Here is a 15,952-nt window from a genome sequence, read left to right on the forward strand (position 1 = left end):
TTGATGTTCAGTGTTTTCAGCATAATTTGAAAAAGAAAAGACATATACTTGCACAACAAGAAAAACTGTAAAATACCCTTTAAGGTTAACATTAGGTGTGTCTACTTGTAAATGAAAGGAGGAGGAACTCTACTGAAAGTAGACGATGAAAAAGGGTTTCAGTGCGCATTTTCACACAAAGCAGTGACACATAAGGGTGTTAACTGTATCCAAATTTCTCCTTTTAGTTTAGAATATTAGGGAAAATGGATAAATACACATATCCCCTGTTTTTTGAAGCCAAAGGCCTCTCTGGCAATGATATTCAGGATATTTGGAGATACTTTCAGAGAGGAGAAGACTCTGGAGGTGGTGAGTGTGGAATTCCTGCAGAGGTTGAAGGCAACACCTATAAAATCTGTTTCAAGGACAAAGAAGGTATTTTTTTTTTATGTATGTAAACAAGACTACGTGTAAACAGTTTAAACTCATGCTAATATCTCTGTGACCATGTCCATATTCACAGGCCTGCATATAATCATGTTGAATGATGTTCACCATCTTAACTGAATATTAGAAGAGCTAAAAAAAAAAGCTAAAGAACAATATGCTGCCCTAACTTGCTTGCAATACTTTGTTTCTTTCATTCTTGCAGTTACATTTTTAAATGTAAGCTTTTGTCCGTGACATGTGGTGACTGAAAATAGCTGTTTTGACAGTTCAGGAGCGGGTTTTGCTGAGAAAGTTTCATGCCATCTCTATTTCTGGTGGAAAACAGTATTTAACAGTGAGCCAAACAAGTTTACCTCCACAGACCCTCAATCAGTCAGCGACCAGTCAGTCACAGGTGAGTTTTCTTTTTCCTAAGGAAACATTGCACTATGTACTGTCAGGTAATCTGACATGACCAGTTTGGGTGGATTCCTGAAAGGTGCATGCATTCAAAAAAGGCACCCAAAGCAAAATCCAAACATGAGCCATGTCTGATTAATAGAAATGCAGTTTTATCCAACACTAAGATAACGACTCAGCACGACTCAGCACAGCTGGGAAACATGTACTCTTATTACATCTCTGAGTTTACTTATGATCAGTTTAGTTACGTTTTATTAGGTTCCCTTGAGTCTTTGTCCACTGTGCTCCTCTCGGTGTGTGTCTCTGTTTATGTTTATGTATTATCTCGTCTCCCATTCTCACTGCCCTGTTCCCTTGTTAAGTCAGGGTGTCTTAGTGTGCCTTTTTCCCCATTTTATTTTGACAATCTCGTGGTCTATGTGCAGTGTGTTTAGTTTTGCTTCCTGGTGTCATGTTCGTTTGTATCAGCTGTGATCCTCGTGTGTTTCCACTTCCCCTGGAAACCTCCTGTCTGTATATATTGTGTGAGTTTTCCCTCAACCTTTATTGTCGCGTCTGTTTTTTTCCCCCAAGGCTCTTCTGTGTTCCCTCCCAAATTTACAAGGTTTAACCAGGCTTTTCTAGTAATGGGTAATTGTCTTGTTTTCTTAATTTCCCCAGTTCAGGCAATCAATCCTCTGTTTAGTTTCTAATTTATGTTTTTCTCGTTCAGGATATCTGCCTAAATAAATTCCAGTTCCCATCTCTCTGTGCTCTGCGTTTCGGTCCTCACATAAACAATCCATGTGATTTGCCTTCACATATTGTGTCAGTTTCCTGCTCTTAGCTGACAGGAGTGGCACTCGGTGCAGTCTCCTGCTGGTTTACCCCATCTGCTTCAAGTGACGTGTTGTGTATTCGGAGATGCTCTTTTGCATACTTTAGTTGTGACAAATTATTTGAGTTATTGTTGCCTTCCTATCAGAGACTATTGCACAGAAAAATTTCTGTAGATCAGCAATATTTGTACTAATTGTACTTGTACTAGTTAGTATCCACATATGTTGACTTGTTGATTTGTAAAAATGGAAATAAATAACAAAAATAAAATAAAACTGTCAAAAAACAACAAAAAACCTGTCATCTGCTACTGACCAAACTGCTTTTAATCATTGGCCTAACCTTTCACAATTAGTGAATCTGCAGACCCTATTTTACCAGAACCAAAGCATTTTAGAAAGTGGAAGCCTTCTATAAACTAAGATAACTTACATTCACCTATAGCTTGGATAGACATTTGAAAAAGAACAACCAATTTGGTCAATAACACTCAGTCCATGTAAGCTTATCTCTTATGTTTAATGTTTATGTAATTTTTAAGTGTAGAATTCTTATCGGTTTTCAAGCATAACCTGATAAATGTGCTTTTTTTGGTTCTTTCTCAGGCACCAACAAAAGTGATCACAAAACATCTGGAGAGGACATTTAACGTAGATATTTTCCTCCTGTATTATCTGAGAGATAAACCCAAGGCATTAAAAATTCTCCAGAAGCAGCTCTCTTATATCGGCTGCACGGTGGAATTAAAATTTGATGATGAAAATGTTGTAGTTAGAGGTGACAGTCAGAGTCAGCCAGGAGAATGCCCTGCAGAGGAACAGGAGCAACAGCTGGATCAGATTTTCAGCCGTTTCAATGAGAACTACCTCTGCTATCATGTATTTGAGCCAAAAAAGATCAAGATGCTGCTGCAAGACTCCTCCCTTAAGATAGATGATATCAAAGTGTACAATGAGAATGGCTATGCTGTGGTTGTGGGAGAGGTCCATGCTGTGAAGAAGAAGATTGCAGATCTGGAAAACATTCAATACACCAAAAAGGAGCTGCCAATTGTGGAGAAGCAGTACAGGCTCGTAGAAGAAGAGTTCAATCAAGAAATGTTCGCTAACTATCCAGATGTTAAAGTCGTCAGAGGTAGTGCCACAATCACTTTGGAGGGCCCTGACAAAGAGGTGCAGTCAGGAGCTGCAAAACTGGATGAACTGATTAAGAACATAAAGGAAAAAAGAGTCAAGTTCCCCACAGCTCTGCTAACCTTCATCAAAACCAGTGGAGCCATCTCTAAATACCAAGCTCGTTTCCAGCAGAGCCTCAGAAACCCTATTTTCTTTGAGGTGTGTTCAGATCTGGTTCTGTCCAGTTTGTCCTCTGATGCTCTGAATGAGGCCGAGGCAGCAGTGATGAGAGAGCTCAAAGTGGCCACTGTAAAACTGCAGGGAGCTGCAGCAGTATCTCCAGATTTAGACAGAGTGAAGGAAATCCTGATGAAAGCGAAGAAAGAAGCAAACATTAGTGAGCTCAGAGTGGATGTGAGCTTCATGCCAGGAGTTACTGGAACTGCAATAACTAAAGTAAGACTGGTGGGCTACAGTGAGGATGTTAACAAGCTCAATGAGGTCCTTCATGGTTTCCAAAAGAATGAAGTTGATATTCAAGAAGTGGTAAACTTGCCACATCCTGAACTGGTTGACTGCTTCGATAAATTGTTAGACCTGATTGGCATGAAGCAATCTAATGTGACCTTGAAAGCCTCACATGTTCCACATCCCTGTGTACTTGTGAAGGGTCCTCGTTCTCTGGTTCAGAAAGTTCAGACAGACTTAGCCACAAGTCTAGTGCAGCTGTCAACTGATACGGTGGTGTTAAATGGACCGGGGGCAAAATTGTACTTCCAGGAAGAAGGCAGACAAAACAAAGTGCTGTTGGAGAAATCCTGTCAGGTCATCATCAGGGAACAACAAGAAGTCTATTCTCAAAGTACCACAAGTTCAATTAAATTCAATTCAATTTTATTTATATAGCGCCAAATCACAACAAAAGTCGCCTTAAGGCGTTTCATAAGCTTCACAAGTGTGTTTGATCTTTACCCAGAGCCACTATACATTAACGTCCTCAGCTCCAACCCAGACAGACTGGAAAGCAACACTGCCAGAAGTACACCAAACACAACAGCTGTTAACAAAACAAACCTGGAGATCAAGCTTAGCACTTTGGAAGATGAACAGGTTATACAAATATATTCTAAACAATTTCACAATTTCTATTCAAGCAGCATGTGTCCCACATGTTAGTATTATTTCACATAATTTCTACAGGTGAATGTGGTGGTGGCCCCCATGGTATCCAAAAAGCTCACTTCCACTAAAGTTGGTAAATGTCTACTGAAAAAAGCAGGAAATCCATTGCAGAAGGTCTTTAATCTGATAGCTCGGAAGTGGACCCTTTCTGCTGGTAATGTTATGGTGGTTGATGCACCTCCGGCTCTGAACTGCTCTAAGATCTTCTTCATTGAGTGTCTGCCATGGGATGGAGTTGATGGCCTCAGCATACAGGTAAAGTAAAAACACAGTAAATTCATAAACATGTAAAAAAAAAACAACACAATCATAAACCAGTAAATGGAACTGTTTTCTCCTTTGCAGACACTTGCTATTGGGCTAAAAAGGTGTTTGGAACTCTGTGTAGAGGAAGGCTGGTGTTCCATTGCCTTTCCGATCATTGGACCCGGGGTAGTTCTGAAATATCTCCAGAAAGAAGCCATTCAAGTGCTGACTGACAGCATTGACCAGTTTGGATTATCTGGGTCATGTGAATCTCTTCACAACATCTATATTGTCATTAAACCCGACTATCAAGACTCTGAGGAGGTGACAGAGTTTTATCTTTTTTGATAGCTGTATAAAGCAACCCTTTTTTAAAATTTTTATTTTCCACTATCAGTTACTGCAGTAGCACGTCATAGTATTACTATATTACATTGTATTAAATACATATTACTCCCTGCTGAGAGTGATAGTAATATGGGTAGGAATGAATGTCTTTAGACAGTACCACCCGAGCTACTGGAGTAAAAATGAATGCAATTACAGTACATAAGCAAGTTTCTGCTAAGGCTGTATCTCTGTTAAAAGGGAGCATCTCCCTTCTGCCATCTCCGAGCTCTTTCTCATGTATGATCATCTGTTTATTGTGTTTTTCTTGTAAATATTGCAACATAAAGCACAGATGATAATGATCACAACACAGAGGATATGTCATTTGACATTAGTTAGAACCAGAGAATCTCAGGACTTGTTAGCAAAGTAAGGGCATATTTGGGTTTGTTCTTAGTTTTAAGTACTCTGCATTGTTTGTAGAAACATTTCTGGCAAGGTGGTGTTTAAACCAAACATGTATCTACAGTGCTACCATGAGGTCTACAGACAGCTGAGCTTAAAGATCAAGCAGAGCGGTCAAGGTAAAACCAGAGCTGGTTGAACTGTTTTGATTCAGACAAAAATCTACCTTTGAAATGTTGTGTTTTTAACAAATATTTAACTGTTTCTACGGTTCAACAAGTGACATGGAGGTTGATATCAGAAATGTGAATCTTGTTGTCGTGTTCTTCTTTTCAGCCACCTTCAAGTCCCTCAAGAGTGACCTAACTGACATAACTGTGAAAGTCCGAGGTGGGGTTGAACTAGAAGTGGTCTTTGGTGACATTGTTAATGAGACTACAGATGTTGTGGTGAACTCAACTGACTTCACAAATTTTCAAGGTGAGAGCTTTTGAATCTAATCAACTGTTGGGTTTCAATCATGTTTCCTGGGAAAATGCACTTTAGCTTTATGCTGGTAAACCGTCTAATATCCATGTCCTTGGTGGCCTAGCTTGGGTGAAAAATAGAGATACGTTTCGGGTTCTGTTGGCTCTCCCCTTTTGATAGAATTTCAAAATTTATTTAAAATAAGAAAGCCTTTTACAGATAATACCAACTTTAATGCCAAAACAAGTGAGGCTTAATTTCAGATTTATCACTTTCCAGTTTGTTAAATGCATTTAGCACATGGCTAAAATAAAAACAACTCTAAACCTAATACATTTCCATTGACCTGTAAGATGTTGAGGGCAAATTAGGTTTTATACATACTTTGAAAAAAAAATCCCCTTTAGCCCCTGTTGGTGGTCTTTATCCTTCATGCTTGGGTACTTTACCAGAGGCCTGAGAGCTTGAGGGTCCTATGTAGCAACTTTGCTGCTCCTAGGACTGCGCTCTTCTGGAAAGAGATCTCGGATGTTGTTCCTTGGATCTGCTGGAGCCACTCACCTAGCTTGGGGGCCACTGCACCGAGTGCTCTGTTTACCACTGGGACAACTGTTACGTGTACCCTCCACATCTTCTTTATTTCTTGGAACTTCTTCAGCTTTTCGTGTTCCTTCTTCCTGATGTTGTGTTGCTACGTGGAGGAAGATGGCCATCTTCCACTGCTTGTCCACCACCACTATGTCCAGTTGGTTTGCCATTTCCAGTTTGTCCATCTGTATCTGGAAGTCCCTTTTCTACTGCTTGAGGTATTCACTGAGCACACAGTCAGTTGGGGCCATCTTCCTGATGTACTCATGGAAGTTTCTTGTCTCATCCTGGACCATGGTTCTGACAACAACTAGTCCCTGGCCTTCTCCCTCCTGCCTGCCTTCCTTCCAGAGGCTTCTATGTCCTCCATAGGCCAGCTTATTATCCCAGCAGGGCAGGGTGTAGGTTTTGATAATCGGGATCTTGTTCTTGCCATTCAGCTGATTCCTCAGGACTTGCTTTTCTCTGCGGGTACTTGGCAGTTACAGCTTTCCTATCGGCCTCTTTGTGGTTCCCATTTGCCTGTGGGATTCCCAAGTACTTGTAGCTGTCCTCAATGTCTGCAATGTTTACTTCTGGTAGTGCGATCCCCTCTGTTCTGACTTCCTTCCTTCTCTTCGTTACCATCCGACTACTTTTTTCCAGCCCAAATGACATTCTGATGTCATTGCTGTATATCCTGGTGGTGTGGATCAGTGAATCGATGTCCCATTCAGTGAACCTTGATATCATCCATGTAGAGAAGGTGGCAGAAGATTGCTCTATTCCATAGTTGGTACCAGTCAAAAGTTTGGACACAGCTACTCATTTAATGGTTTATCTCTATTTTTATGACTATTTATACTGTAGATTCACACCAAAGGCATCAAAACTATGAATGAACACATGGGATTATGCAGTAAAAACATGGTGAAATAACTCAAAACATGTTTTATATTTTAAATTCTTCAAAATAGCCACCCCTTGCTTTGATTACTGCTTTGCACACTCTTGGCATTCTGTCGATGGGCTTCATGAGGTAGTCACCTAAGATGGTTTTTAATCAGTCTTAAAGGAGTTCCCAGAGATGCTGGGAACTTGATGACTCCCCCCCCCCCCCCCCCCCCCACACACACACACACACACACACACTCTGCAGTCCATCTGATCCCAAACCAACTTGATTGGGTTTATGTCAGGTGACTGTGGAGGCCAGGCCATCTGCAGCAGCACTCCATCATTTTCCTTCTTGGTCAGATATCACTTACACAGCCTGGAGGTGTGTAACCAGATGGCATGGCATGTTGCTGCAGGATGCTGTGGTAGCCATGCTGGTTCAGTGTGCCTTCAGTTTTTAAATAAATCCCTAGCAGTGTCACCATCAAAGCACCCCCACAGCGTTACACCTCCTTCTCCACGCTTCATGGTAGGAACCATGCATGTAGAGACCATCATTTCACCTTTTCTGAGTCACACAAAGACACAGCAGGTGGAACCAAAGATCTCAAATTTGGACTCATCAGACAAAAGCACAGATTTCCTCTGGTCTAATGTCCATTCCTTGTGTTTCTTGCTTTGCAGCGCTGTCAACAAAGCAAAGAGTAGCTACTTTGAGGAATCTAAAATATAAGATATGATTTTTATGAGTTATTTCATCAATGTTTTCTTTGCTACATAATTCCACATATCTTGCTTCATATATTTGATATCTTTAGTATGTATCTACAATGTAGAAAGTAGTAAGAAAATGTAAAAGTTATTATTATTGATCTACAGGTGGCATATGCCAAAAAATCTTAACTATGGCTGGACCTCGGGTTGAGGCTGAACTCAGAAATGGTGAGAAGAATGGCTGAAGATACACATTTAAAATTGCAATATATTTCTGGCACACAGTTTGCAGCATCTTAATCATGTTTTTGTTGTGTCCGCGTAGCAAAAGTAAAGAAGGGAGACATTTTAAAAACCTCACCTGGAGGGTTCCCATGTAAAGCTATTTTACACGTGTGTGGAGAAAAAAATGTGAGTCTCATTGAGAAACAGCTGCTTTCTATCATTCAAACTTGTGAGTCTTCTGGATACAGGTCCGTGGCCATTCCTGCCATCTGTGCTGGTGAGTAGTGGGCAAGACATTAAAGATGCATAAGTGAACAGAAAACATATAAATGTTTTATTTGAATGGCTGTCCAGGATCTGGTGGTTTGGACCCCAACCACGTTGCATATGCCATCCTCCAAGGGGTTAAGACTGGTGCATCTTTCCGTCCTCTCCAGTGTCTCACCAACATTCGCCTTGTCCTCAACAAGTTCAGTGTTTTCCTGGCATTTAAAAAGCGAGCAATGCAGATGTTTCCATCTGCTGTTATCAACACAGGTAACAGCTGTTCCTCTTCCTCATGAGGCACCTTTTTCATTTTTGAGCTGTTTGTGACTGATTATAAATCATCTGTTTCACAGTTGTTGCACAAGCCACCCCAGTTATGAACATAGACCCAAGCATCCTTTCTACCAGCTCCAGAGTTCAACATTACACCTTCATGATTGTCGGACTATGCAGAAAAAATGTTGACAATGCCATTGCAAATCTCAAGAGTCTGTATCAGGCTGAGTGCACTACGCAAATCTTCAGGCAGGATGAACTTGCAGGCCTCACTCAAGATGATGTGAACCACTTAAAGCAGTTGACTGAGGTCCTGGGTGTGTATGTAGTGGAAGACCATTTTAATCCAGGCTGCTGGACTGTGAGTGGGCTGAAAGATGGAGTCCATCAGGTGATGCAAGTGATTAGAAAATCTGCTACGTAAATATTTAGTCAAGCAAAATACTGAAAATCTACTTTTTTTCTACATATTTGTGAGACAGAAGAGGTGTGTAATAAAATACAGATAGATATTAGGTTTTGGTAAAAGAAACAAAACAAAACAAAAAACAAAAACACACCCATACGTTTGTTTATAGTGGTCTGAGTTTCTTGAATACCTCAAGCTTAGCACCAACAGAAATGTGTGAAATGCACCATGTTCTGCTGAGCACAGAAAAAATATAAACCAGCCACAACATTTATTTGTAAGTTTGTGATTACAGCAAATGTAAATGCCAAGGTTTTTGAATTTGTGAGCATGTTTGCTAATCAAAGCAAGAATAAAGATCTTTCCTGGGATATTAACGCTCCTGCATAAATTTACTTTCTGGTTTTTTTTTTGACAGATTCACAGCTGCTATGTTATTGTTAACAGCATTGATGCAATTTCTAGTCTCATTGTGACATCTAGTGGATGGTCTGCTAACACAGCAACATTACTGCAGTATTGTTGCACAACTTATTTATTGCTTCAGTTTAGCCTTCTTTTTTCTTTTTGTGTGGTTTGAAATCTCAATGCATGAATTGAAATGTTCAGATCCTAACTTATGTCCGCTTTACAACCGATAGAGTTACAGCTGTTAAATGTGTAAAAACAACATCATCAAAAAACATAAATACCTATGAGGGCTTGTGTGGAAAAGTGGCCCCACATTGCTGTTACAGAAGACAACTTTGCAACTTTTTAAAGTTGTAAAGTTGTTTTTAAAGTCTGTCATTGCCATATTTCACAGGTACTTCATGTAGTAATAGCAATAATAATCATTTAAATAGATAAATAGATAGAAAAAGTAGATAATCAGCAGACTTCAGATCTCTTTTAAAAACATTATATATAACTGTGACTTCAAAGAGAAGAGCATATTTTTTCTCTTCTGATTTAATGATGGTTTGGAGAATCACATGTTTTCAGTGTTTCTTAAAGTGTATGTATTTCACAGAGCTAAAGAAGCCTCTTGTACAAGAGGTAAAACTTCTTCATGAACCAAAAATATGTCCAGCTGCCTTCTTTACAAACACTCAAACCTGCCGTGACCTGAATCCTTGAGAATTTTTCACAGACATACTGATACAAGTACAACATTTATTCATGACTATTTGGTAATATAAGTAAGACCTTGCCCCTTCAAAATCAGAGTTTCTATTGTCATGTCAGTGTTTGAAATGAAGTATTTAATATCTGGTAATTTCCTCAACAGTAAATTTCTCCACAAGCACATTTTACTCAGCCACACATAGACAGACAGACAAGTTAAAAACAGTACCAGCTCCAGTATTGCTCGTAATAAAGATACTTCTACTCTAGCAAGTTCCCTAAATGTTACCATCCCAGCTGGACAAACAAGGAAATTCACCATATGAAACCGACAGTGACCTATTTTCATATCTAGGTGTGTCTGTGATTATGACATGCCAATGGAGGTTACAGGGACTTACAGGAAAGCGAAACAGAAAAAAAACCCCTGAGAGATTAATGCTTTCTCAGGAATGTGGTCTATGGAGACGTAAGAGAGGACTTGTATAAAACATTCGGTATTGTAGGTAAAATGCCATTATTGTTCTTTATAATCAGATCAAAGGGAGAGGAAACATCAAGATAAGAAGTTGGCCTTCTGAGGGATTTGAACATGGAATTAGTGGAAAAGAAGGTAAGGAATCCCAGTGTGCTTAAATTGTGTTATGTGTAAAAACTCTGTCTTAACTGGCCAACAAACAATCTGGGTTATGTTTATGTGGGACAGTGTCAGACATGAAACTAATGCTGAGAGGTCAGTAAAAAGAGTAGAAACTTTCTTTCACAAAGAGTAAGAGATTAGGCATGTATCATGTAAAGGATAAATATATTCTATTTTTATGTAATTTCACTAATTACCTCAATGAATAAGTACAATAAACATAGCTCATTTATGATCTACTTACAATGATTCTTTGTCACTTCCATATCTACACCATGCAATAATAAAAAACAAAGTAGTAGTTCCCAAGGTTTTACTATGCCTACACTTGCGTTTCTTTCTGGTAGTTCCCCCACCGGATAAAAACTACATTTGGGAAACAGGTCTATCCTGCTGGGTTGGATAGACACCATCCCAGCAGGTTATTTCATAAACTAACCTGTTGCCATGGTTACATCCTGTCACAGCGCCATGCTCACTTCCATGTCCTTTTTACAATGACACAAGAACAATTTCTTTCAAAAATGTTTGTAAAGGCAGACTTCAGGGCTAGGCGCTTGATTTTATACACCTGTGGCAATGAGACTGAAACACCAGAATTTAAAGATTAAGAAGGGTGGCCCAATAAAAGTGAATGTAAAGTGAAGGTAAATGGATCGTCCACATCCAAAGACAGAAAAACAAACAGAGCATAAAGTTCATGGTATTTCATGATTTGTAGTTATAACCTGCCAGTACCACAGTCAGCAAAATGCTTTGCAGTTTCAGTCTATCTTTAACTTGGACTTGTTTCCGCTTTGCAAAAGGGGAGCGTTGTTTGGTTTTGCACTTCCTTTATAAAGAGGAAATGCAAAACCAAACACACTTCCGTGTAAAGAGCCTGATCAAACTAAGTGTCAGACTAATTTTCTTCAAAATATTAAATCCTCACGTCAACCATCAGCCACCCATCGGTCACAGGTAACCAATAATGTAACACAGACCTTTAAATTTTGTAATGTATGCTGATATATTTAAAAAGAATTTACACACTTACATAATAACAGCACATTGACAATTTAGATGATCATTTTGACCAAATAGTATTTGACAGATGTACAGAAATGTAAATTTATTCTTTGTACATTACATTTCTGAAATCCAGTTCTTTTTTTTCACCAGATTTTTACTAAAGATTTCTTGAAGGAGAAGCAGTTCAAACTGGAAGAAGAGTTTCATTGAGTCATGTGCACTCACTGGCCAGAGGCTTCAATCATGGGAGGGAAAAGGAACACACTGTTCTTGGAAAGCAGTGACGAGGAGGAGCAGCTAGGAACTACTAAACTTGAGGAACTGATAAGGCAAATATCAGAAAAGAGAGTCAAACTCCCAGCAGATTTAAGGACTTTTATCAAATCCAGCCGTGCCATCTCCAAGTACCAGACTCTCTTTCAAAACTTTAGACATCCTGTTTTCATAGAAGTGGGATCAGATCTGGTTCTGTCCAGTTTGTCCTCTGCTGACCTGGATGAGGCTCTGGCAGCTGTGGTGAATGATCTCAGTGTGGAGATTGTGAAGCTGCAGGGAAATGCAGCGGTACCTCCAGACCTTGACAGGATGAAAGAAGTCCTGATGAAAGCCAAGAACAAAGAAAATGCTCACGAGCTCAAAGTGGATATCAGCTTTGTCCTAAGATCTAATGGATCTGCCACAACCAAAGTAAGACTGGTGGGCTACAGTGAAAATGTGAGCAAGCTCACTGATGTTCTTCACGACTTCCAGTTGAATCAAGTTACAACTCAAGAAAAAATCACTCTGCTTCATCCTGAAATGGTTGACTGTTTTCATAAAATCTTAGACCTGACTGCCATGAAACAGACCAAGGTTCCTTTAAGAGCCACACATGTTCCAAATCCACATGTGTCTCTATCTGGACCCCGATGCCAGGTTCAAGAGGCCAAACAGGCCCTAACGTCAGCTCTAACCAGTCTGACAATAGAAACTTTGGCTCTGGATGGAGCAGGGGCTCAGCGGTACTTCAAGACTGAGGGTAAAGTGAGTAAAGAGCTGGTAGAGAACTCCTGTTGTGTCATCATTCAAGAAAGGCGAACTGTAGTCACCCCAAATGTGAGCACAAAAACATATGCCAGCAACACACTTACTATCACACCCCAAACTTTGATTACTGGAAGGTCCAGGAGGACTCTGGCAACCACAACAATCCCATATGTTGATGTTAGCAGTTTGGTTCAACAGGTTAGATTATTTCTATTTTATTCTATTAACAGTTTGATAACAACACATGTCATAAAAAGATGGTGTTTACTGCATGCATTTGTATTTGCAGGTTTACGGTGACTCCTACAAAAATAACTTGAGCATGAAACGGGAAAACCAAGGTATTGAGTTAAGTAAACTAAGGTAGATGTAAAGCACAAAACAAATGGAAGCATAAAGGTTATTTAGATAAGTATAAGTATAAACACTGTAATCTGCAGAAGCTCAACAGTCAAAATAAAGATGCAAAGTGCTATCAGCAAAACATACTGACTAAAAGAGACAGTGACCAAATAGCAGAACAAAGAGGCAGTCCAGGTTTGCTTGAGTATAGCTTTTTATTTAGAAATTATACATGAGACTAACAAAAAGGGACAAATACAAAGTTCAAAAACTGGTTAGGAGTTAAAAATGAGGGAGGTATACAAACAGGCCAGCATAAAACTCTTAAAATGCATAGATGTAATTGAAAAGGGGAACTATTCAAGGACAAGTTCATGAAGACTATTCAGTTATAGTTTCGTAGTAGATGGTTTTTTTTTTTTAACATTTAAACACCAAATAATGCAGATGTTTCCTTCTGTTGTAACACAAGTAGTTCGATGAATGTTAACATCAAGTTCCTGTTTATCAGAATCCTGTTGAAATGTTTTTATAACCCATCGGTGCTTGACTTGTTTTAACACAGACCTAAGTGTCCTCTGTACTACTCATCAGCGGTCCATCTTCCTGTTCCTGGGCCTTGGTAAAAAGAGTGTCCATGATGCAATGACGAAGGTAAAAGATTTGTACCAGGCACACTGCTCCACAAAAAAAATGACAAAGGAGGAGTTGGCAGACTTCACCCAGGATGAAATAAAGGATCTGCAGAAGCTAGTGGAGGCCCAGGGTTTGCATGTACAGCAGGACCAGAGTGGAGATGGAGGCTTGGTAGTCGGCGGGTTAAAAGATGGGGTCACCGAGCTGATACAGATGCTTCACGCTGCTGCTCGTCTACAGAGAGAAGTCAGAGTTAGGGAGGAGGATAATTTGTACCATTGTGTGGCGTGGTGCATCCTGGGATATGATGGTAGCTGGGAAAGGCTCCCCAAAACAGATAATTATAACCTAGAACATGATATCAAGAAAGAGATAGTGGACACACACGGAAACATGTGGAGCGCGGATCTGCAGAAGATGGAAGCCAGAAGTTGGTTAGCTAGAAAAACCAAGCTAAAACGACTGGAGAATCACTCAGGTGAGAAGAGCGGTCTGGAAAAGCTGTCGAGTCCTAATTAGCACATCTTAAATGTCAAAAGACTTACAAACATTATGTAGAGAGTGGTGATAAAATACTTTAATGGGATTTATGATCTGAGCTAGAGCTCCTTGACATATTTTTAATCATGATTTCCTTTTGTCTATGCATTTCTTTATTTTTAAAGTTCATGTTAATTTCCCTGATCACTATTTTAAAAAGTGTTCATGTGAGCAAAGCAAGCCCTTTGTTACTCCGTATGGTCAGTTTATGTAGTGCACAAAATATAAGCCTTCGTTTTTTGCCTTTTCTGGAAGCCTTCTGTGAGATTATGTCTGATTGCGCTGCACTCAGGATTTATGACAGTTGCAGTATGGATTTTGTCTTGATTCGTTTGTCTTTGGAAACAATAATTTTAGAAACCTTTCTTTTATCTTCTTTGGTTAACTGATCTAACTTTTTCCAGACTTTACTCTTCCTTTGTACTGGGACAATATGGCTAGTGGTGAAAATCTGAAAGTGGTTGCATTGGAGCCTTCCTCTTCAGAGTACCTCAAAGTAAAGGCGGCCTTCACGCAAACAGTTCAGAAGAATATATTGAAAGTGGGTGGTTTGTTTTTTTTTTGGTTTTTTTACCAGAAATCTAAGTTAACTGTGTTGAACAGGAAACTTGAACAGCTGAACATTTTGTTCTTTTGTGTTAGATTGAACGCTTGCAGAATGTCCATTTGCGGCAAAGCTACGAAGTGCAAAAGAAGAAGCTTTCTGAAAAGAACAGACAGGAAGGGGGAGCAGGTGAAAGGCTTCTATATCATGGGACGAGTCAGGACAGCTGTGAGTCCATCAAAAAAAATGGATTCAACAGGAGTTTTTCTGGGAAACATGGTAATTATCCTTTGATCCAATCAACTTTAATCAGTATGATCACCTGATTCTGTTTATAGAACACCAGTGCATAGAAAATATCCTATAATAATGCTATAACATTTGATGTCACTGTTGCTTTATTTTGTTGATATTCTTTTTTTATTTTCTAATACAGAACATTACAGTGCTGTGCAAAAGTTTTGACCTACCCTTCATGTTTTTTATATTTTGCTTCCAAGCAGCCATTTTTTCTTGCAATATTTAGGGTGGTCTATACACCTTTTTGGACATTTGTTGCTTTTTCACAAATTTACAGTCCTTGTACCTGACCATTTTCAGAGGATTGTGTTGTGTTTTTTAAACCACCTAACAAGATCTTTGAATCTTTCAAACATAAAAAAGACACCTAACCTGAGAAGTAATATAGATGTCTGATAATTCCAAAACTTTAAATGTCTCTCTTTTATTTTCTGTTTTCAGCAACCTTATTTGGTCAGGGGACCTACTTTGCTGTCAATGCCAGCTATTCAGCCAACCCCGGCTATTCAATGCCAGCTGCTGATGGTTCTCAGAGAGTATTTGTGGCCCAAGTCCTCACTGGTGTCTACACTCAGGGCAACAGCAGCATGAAGGTGCCTCCGCCTCGCAACAATCAGCCTGATGACCGTTATGATTGTTTGGTGGACCAAATAGCAAATCCAAGCATGTTTATTATTTTCAATGACAACCAGGCATATCCAGATTACCTCATTACCTTCTGTTAGTGCTTCATCATGGGGAACATTTCCTATACAGCTAACACATTTTCAACACAGCATTACCATCAGTAATCTGAATAGTCAGGCCCCATCTTATGTTAAAGACCTCATAGTACCATATCACCTCTATAGAGCACTTTGCTCTCAGACTGCAGGCTTACTTTTGGTTCTTGGGATATTTAAAAGTAGTGTGGGTTAAGATTAAATTAGGCTTAAAACCTCAATTTTTGATAAAGCATATGTTTAGTGCAGATAACCCTCAATCCTCCTTTAGTTACGCTTTAGTTTTTCCTTCCCACTCTCGGTCAGCACTGTCAGCACTTGCTCATAGCA

The 15,952-nt window shown here is 39.5% G+C and overlaps 1 protein-coding gene across 1 annotated transcript; it reads left to right on the forward strand.

The window, feature by feature from the left end:
• The first annotated feature begins 245 nt into the window (after positions 1-245).
• Positions 246-15,625, forward strand: LOC102788573 (protein mono-ADP-ribosyltransferase PARP14-like). The gene is made up of 17 exons (XM_087838299.1): positions 246-417; positions 699-826; positions 2,259-3,639; positions 3,745-3,878; positions 3,969-4,205; positions 4,296-4,520; positions 5,056-5,110; positions 5,268-5,411; positions 7,743-7,805; positions 7,903-8,079; positions 8,157-8,339; positions 8,423-8,662; positions 11,745-12,587; positions 13,461-13,994; positions 14,461-14,597; positions 14,699-14,879; positions 15,342-15,625. The coding sequence occupies exons 1-17, from the start codon at positions 246-248 to the stop codon at positions 15,623-15,625; spliced, it is 5,118 nt and encodes a 1,705-aa protein (XP_087694425.1).
• Positions 15,626-15,952: the final 327 nt, after the last annotated feature.

This window comes from Neolamprologus brichardi, chromosome 3 (assembly GCF_056152115.1).
Source record: "Neolamprologus brichardi isolate AB-2024 chromosome 3, ASM5615211v1, whole genome shotgun sequence".
NCBI classification, from domain to species: domain Eukaryota; kingdom Metazoa; phylum Chordata; class Actinopteri; order Cichliformes; family Cichlidae; genus Neolamprologus; species Neolamprologus brichardi.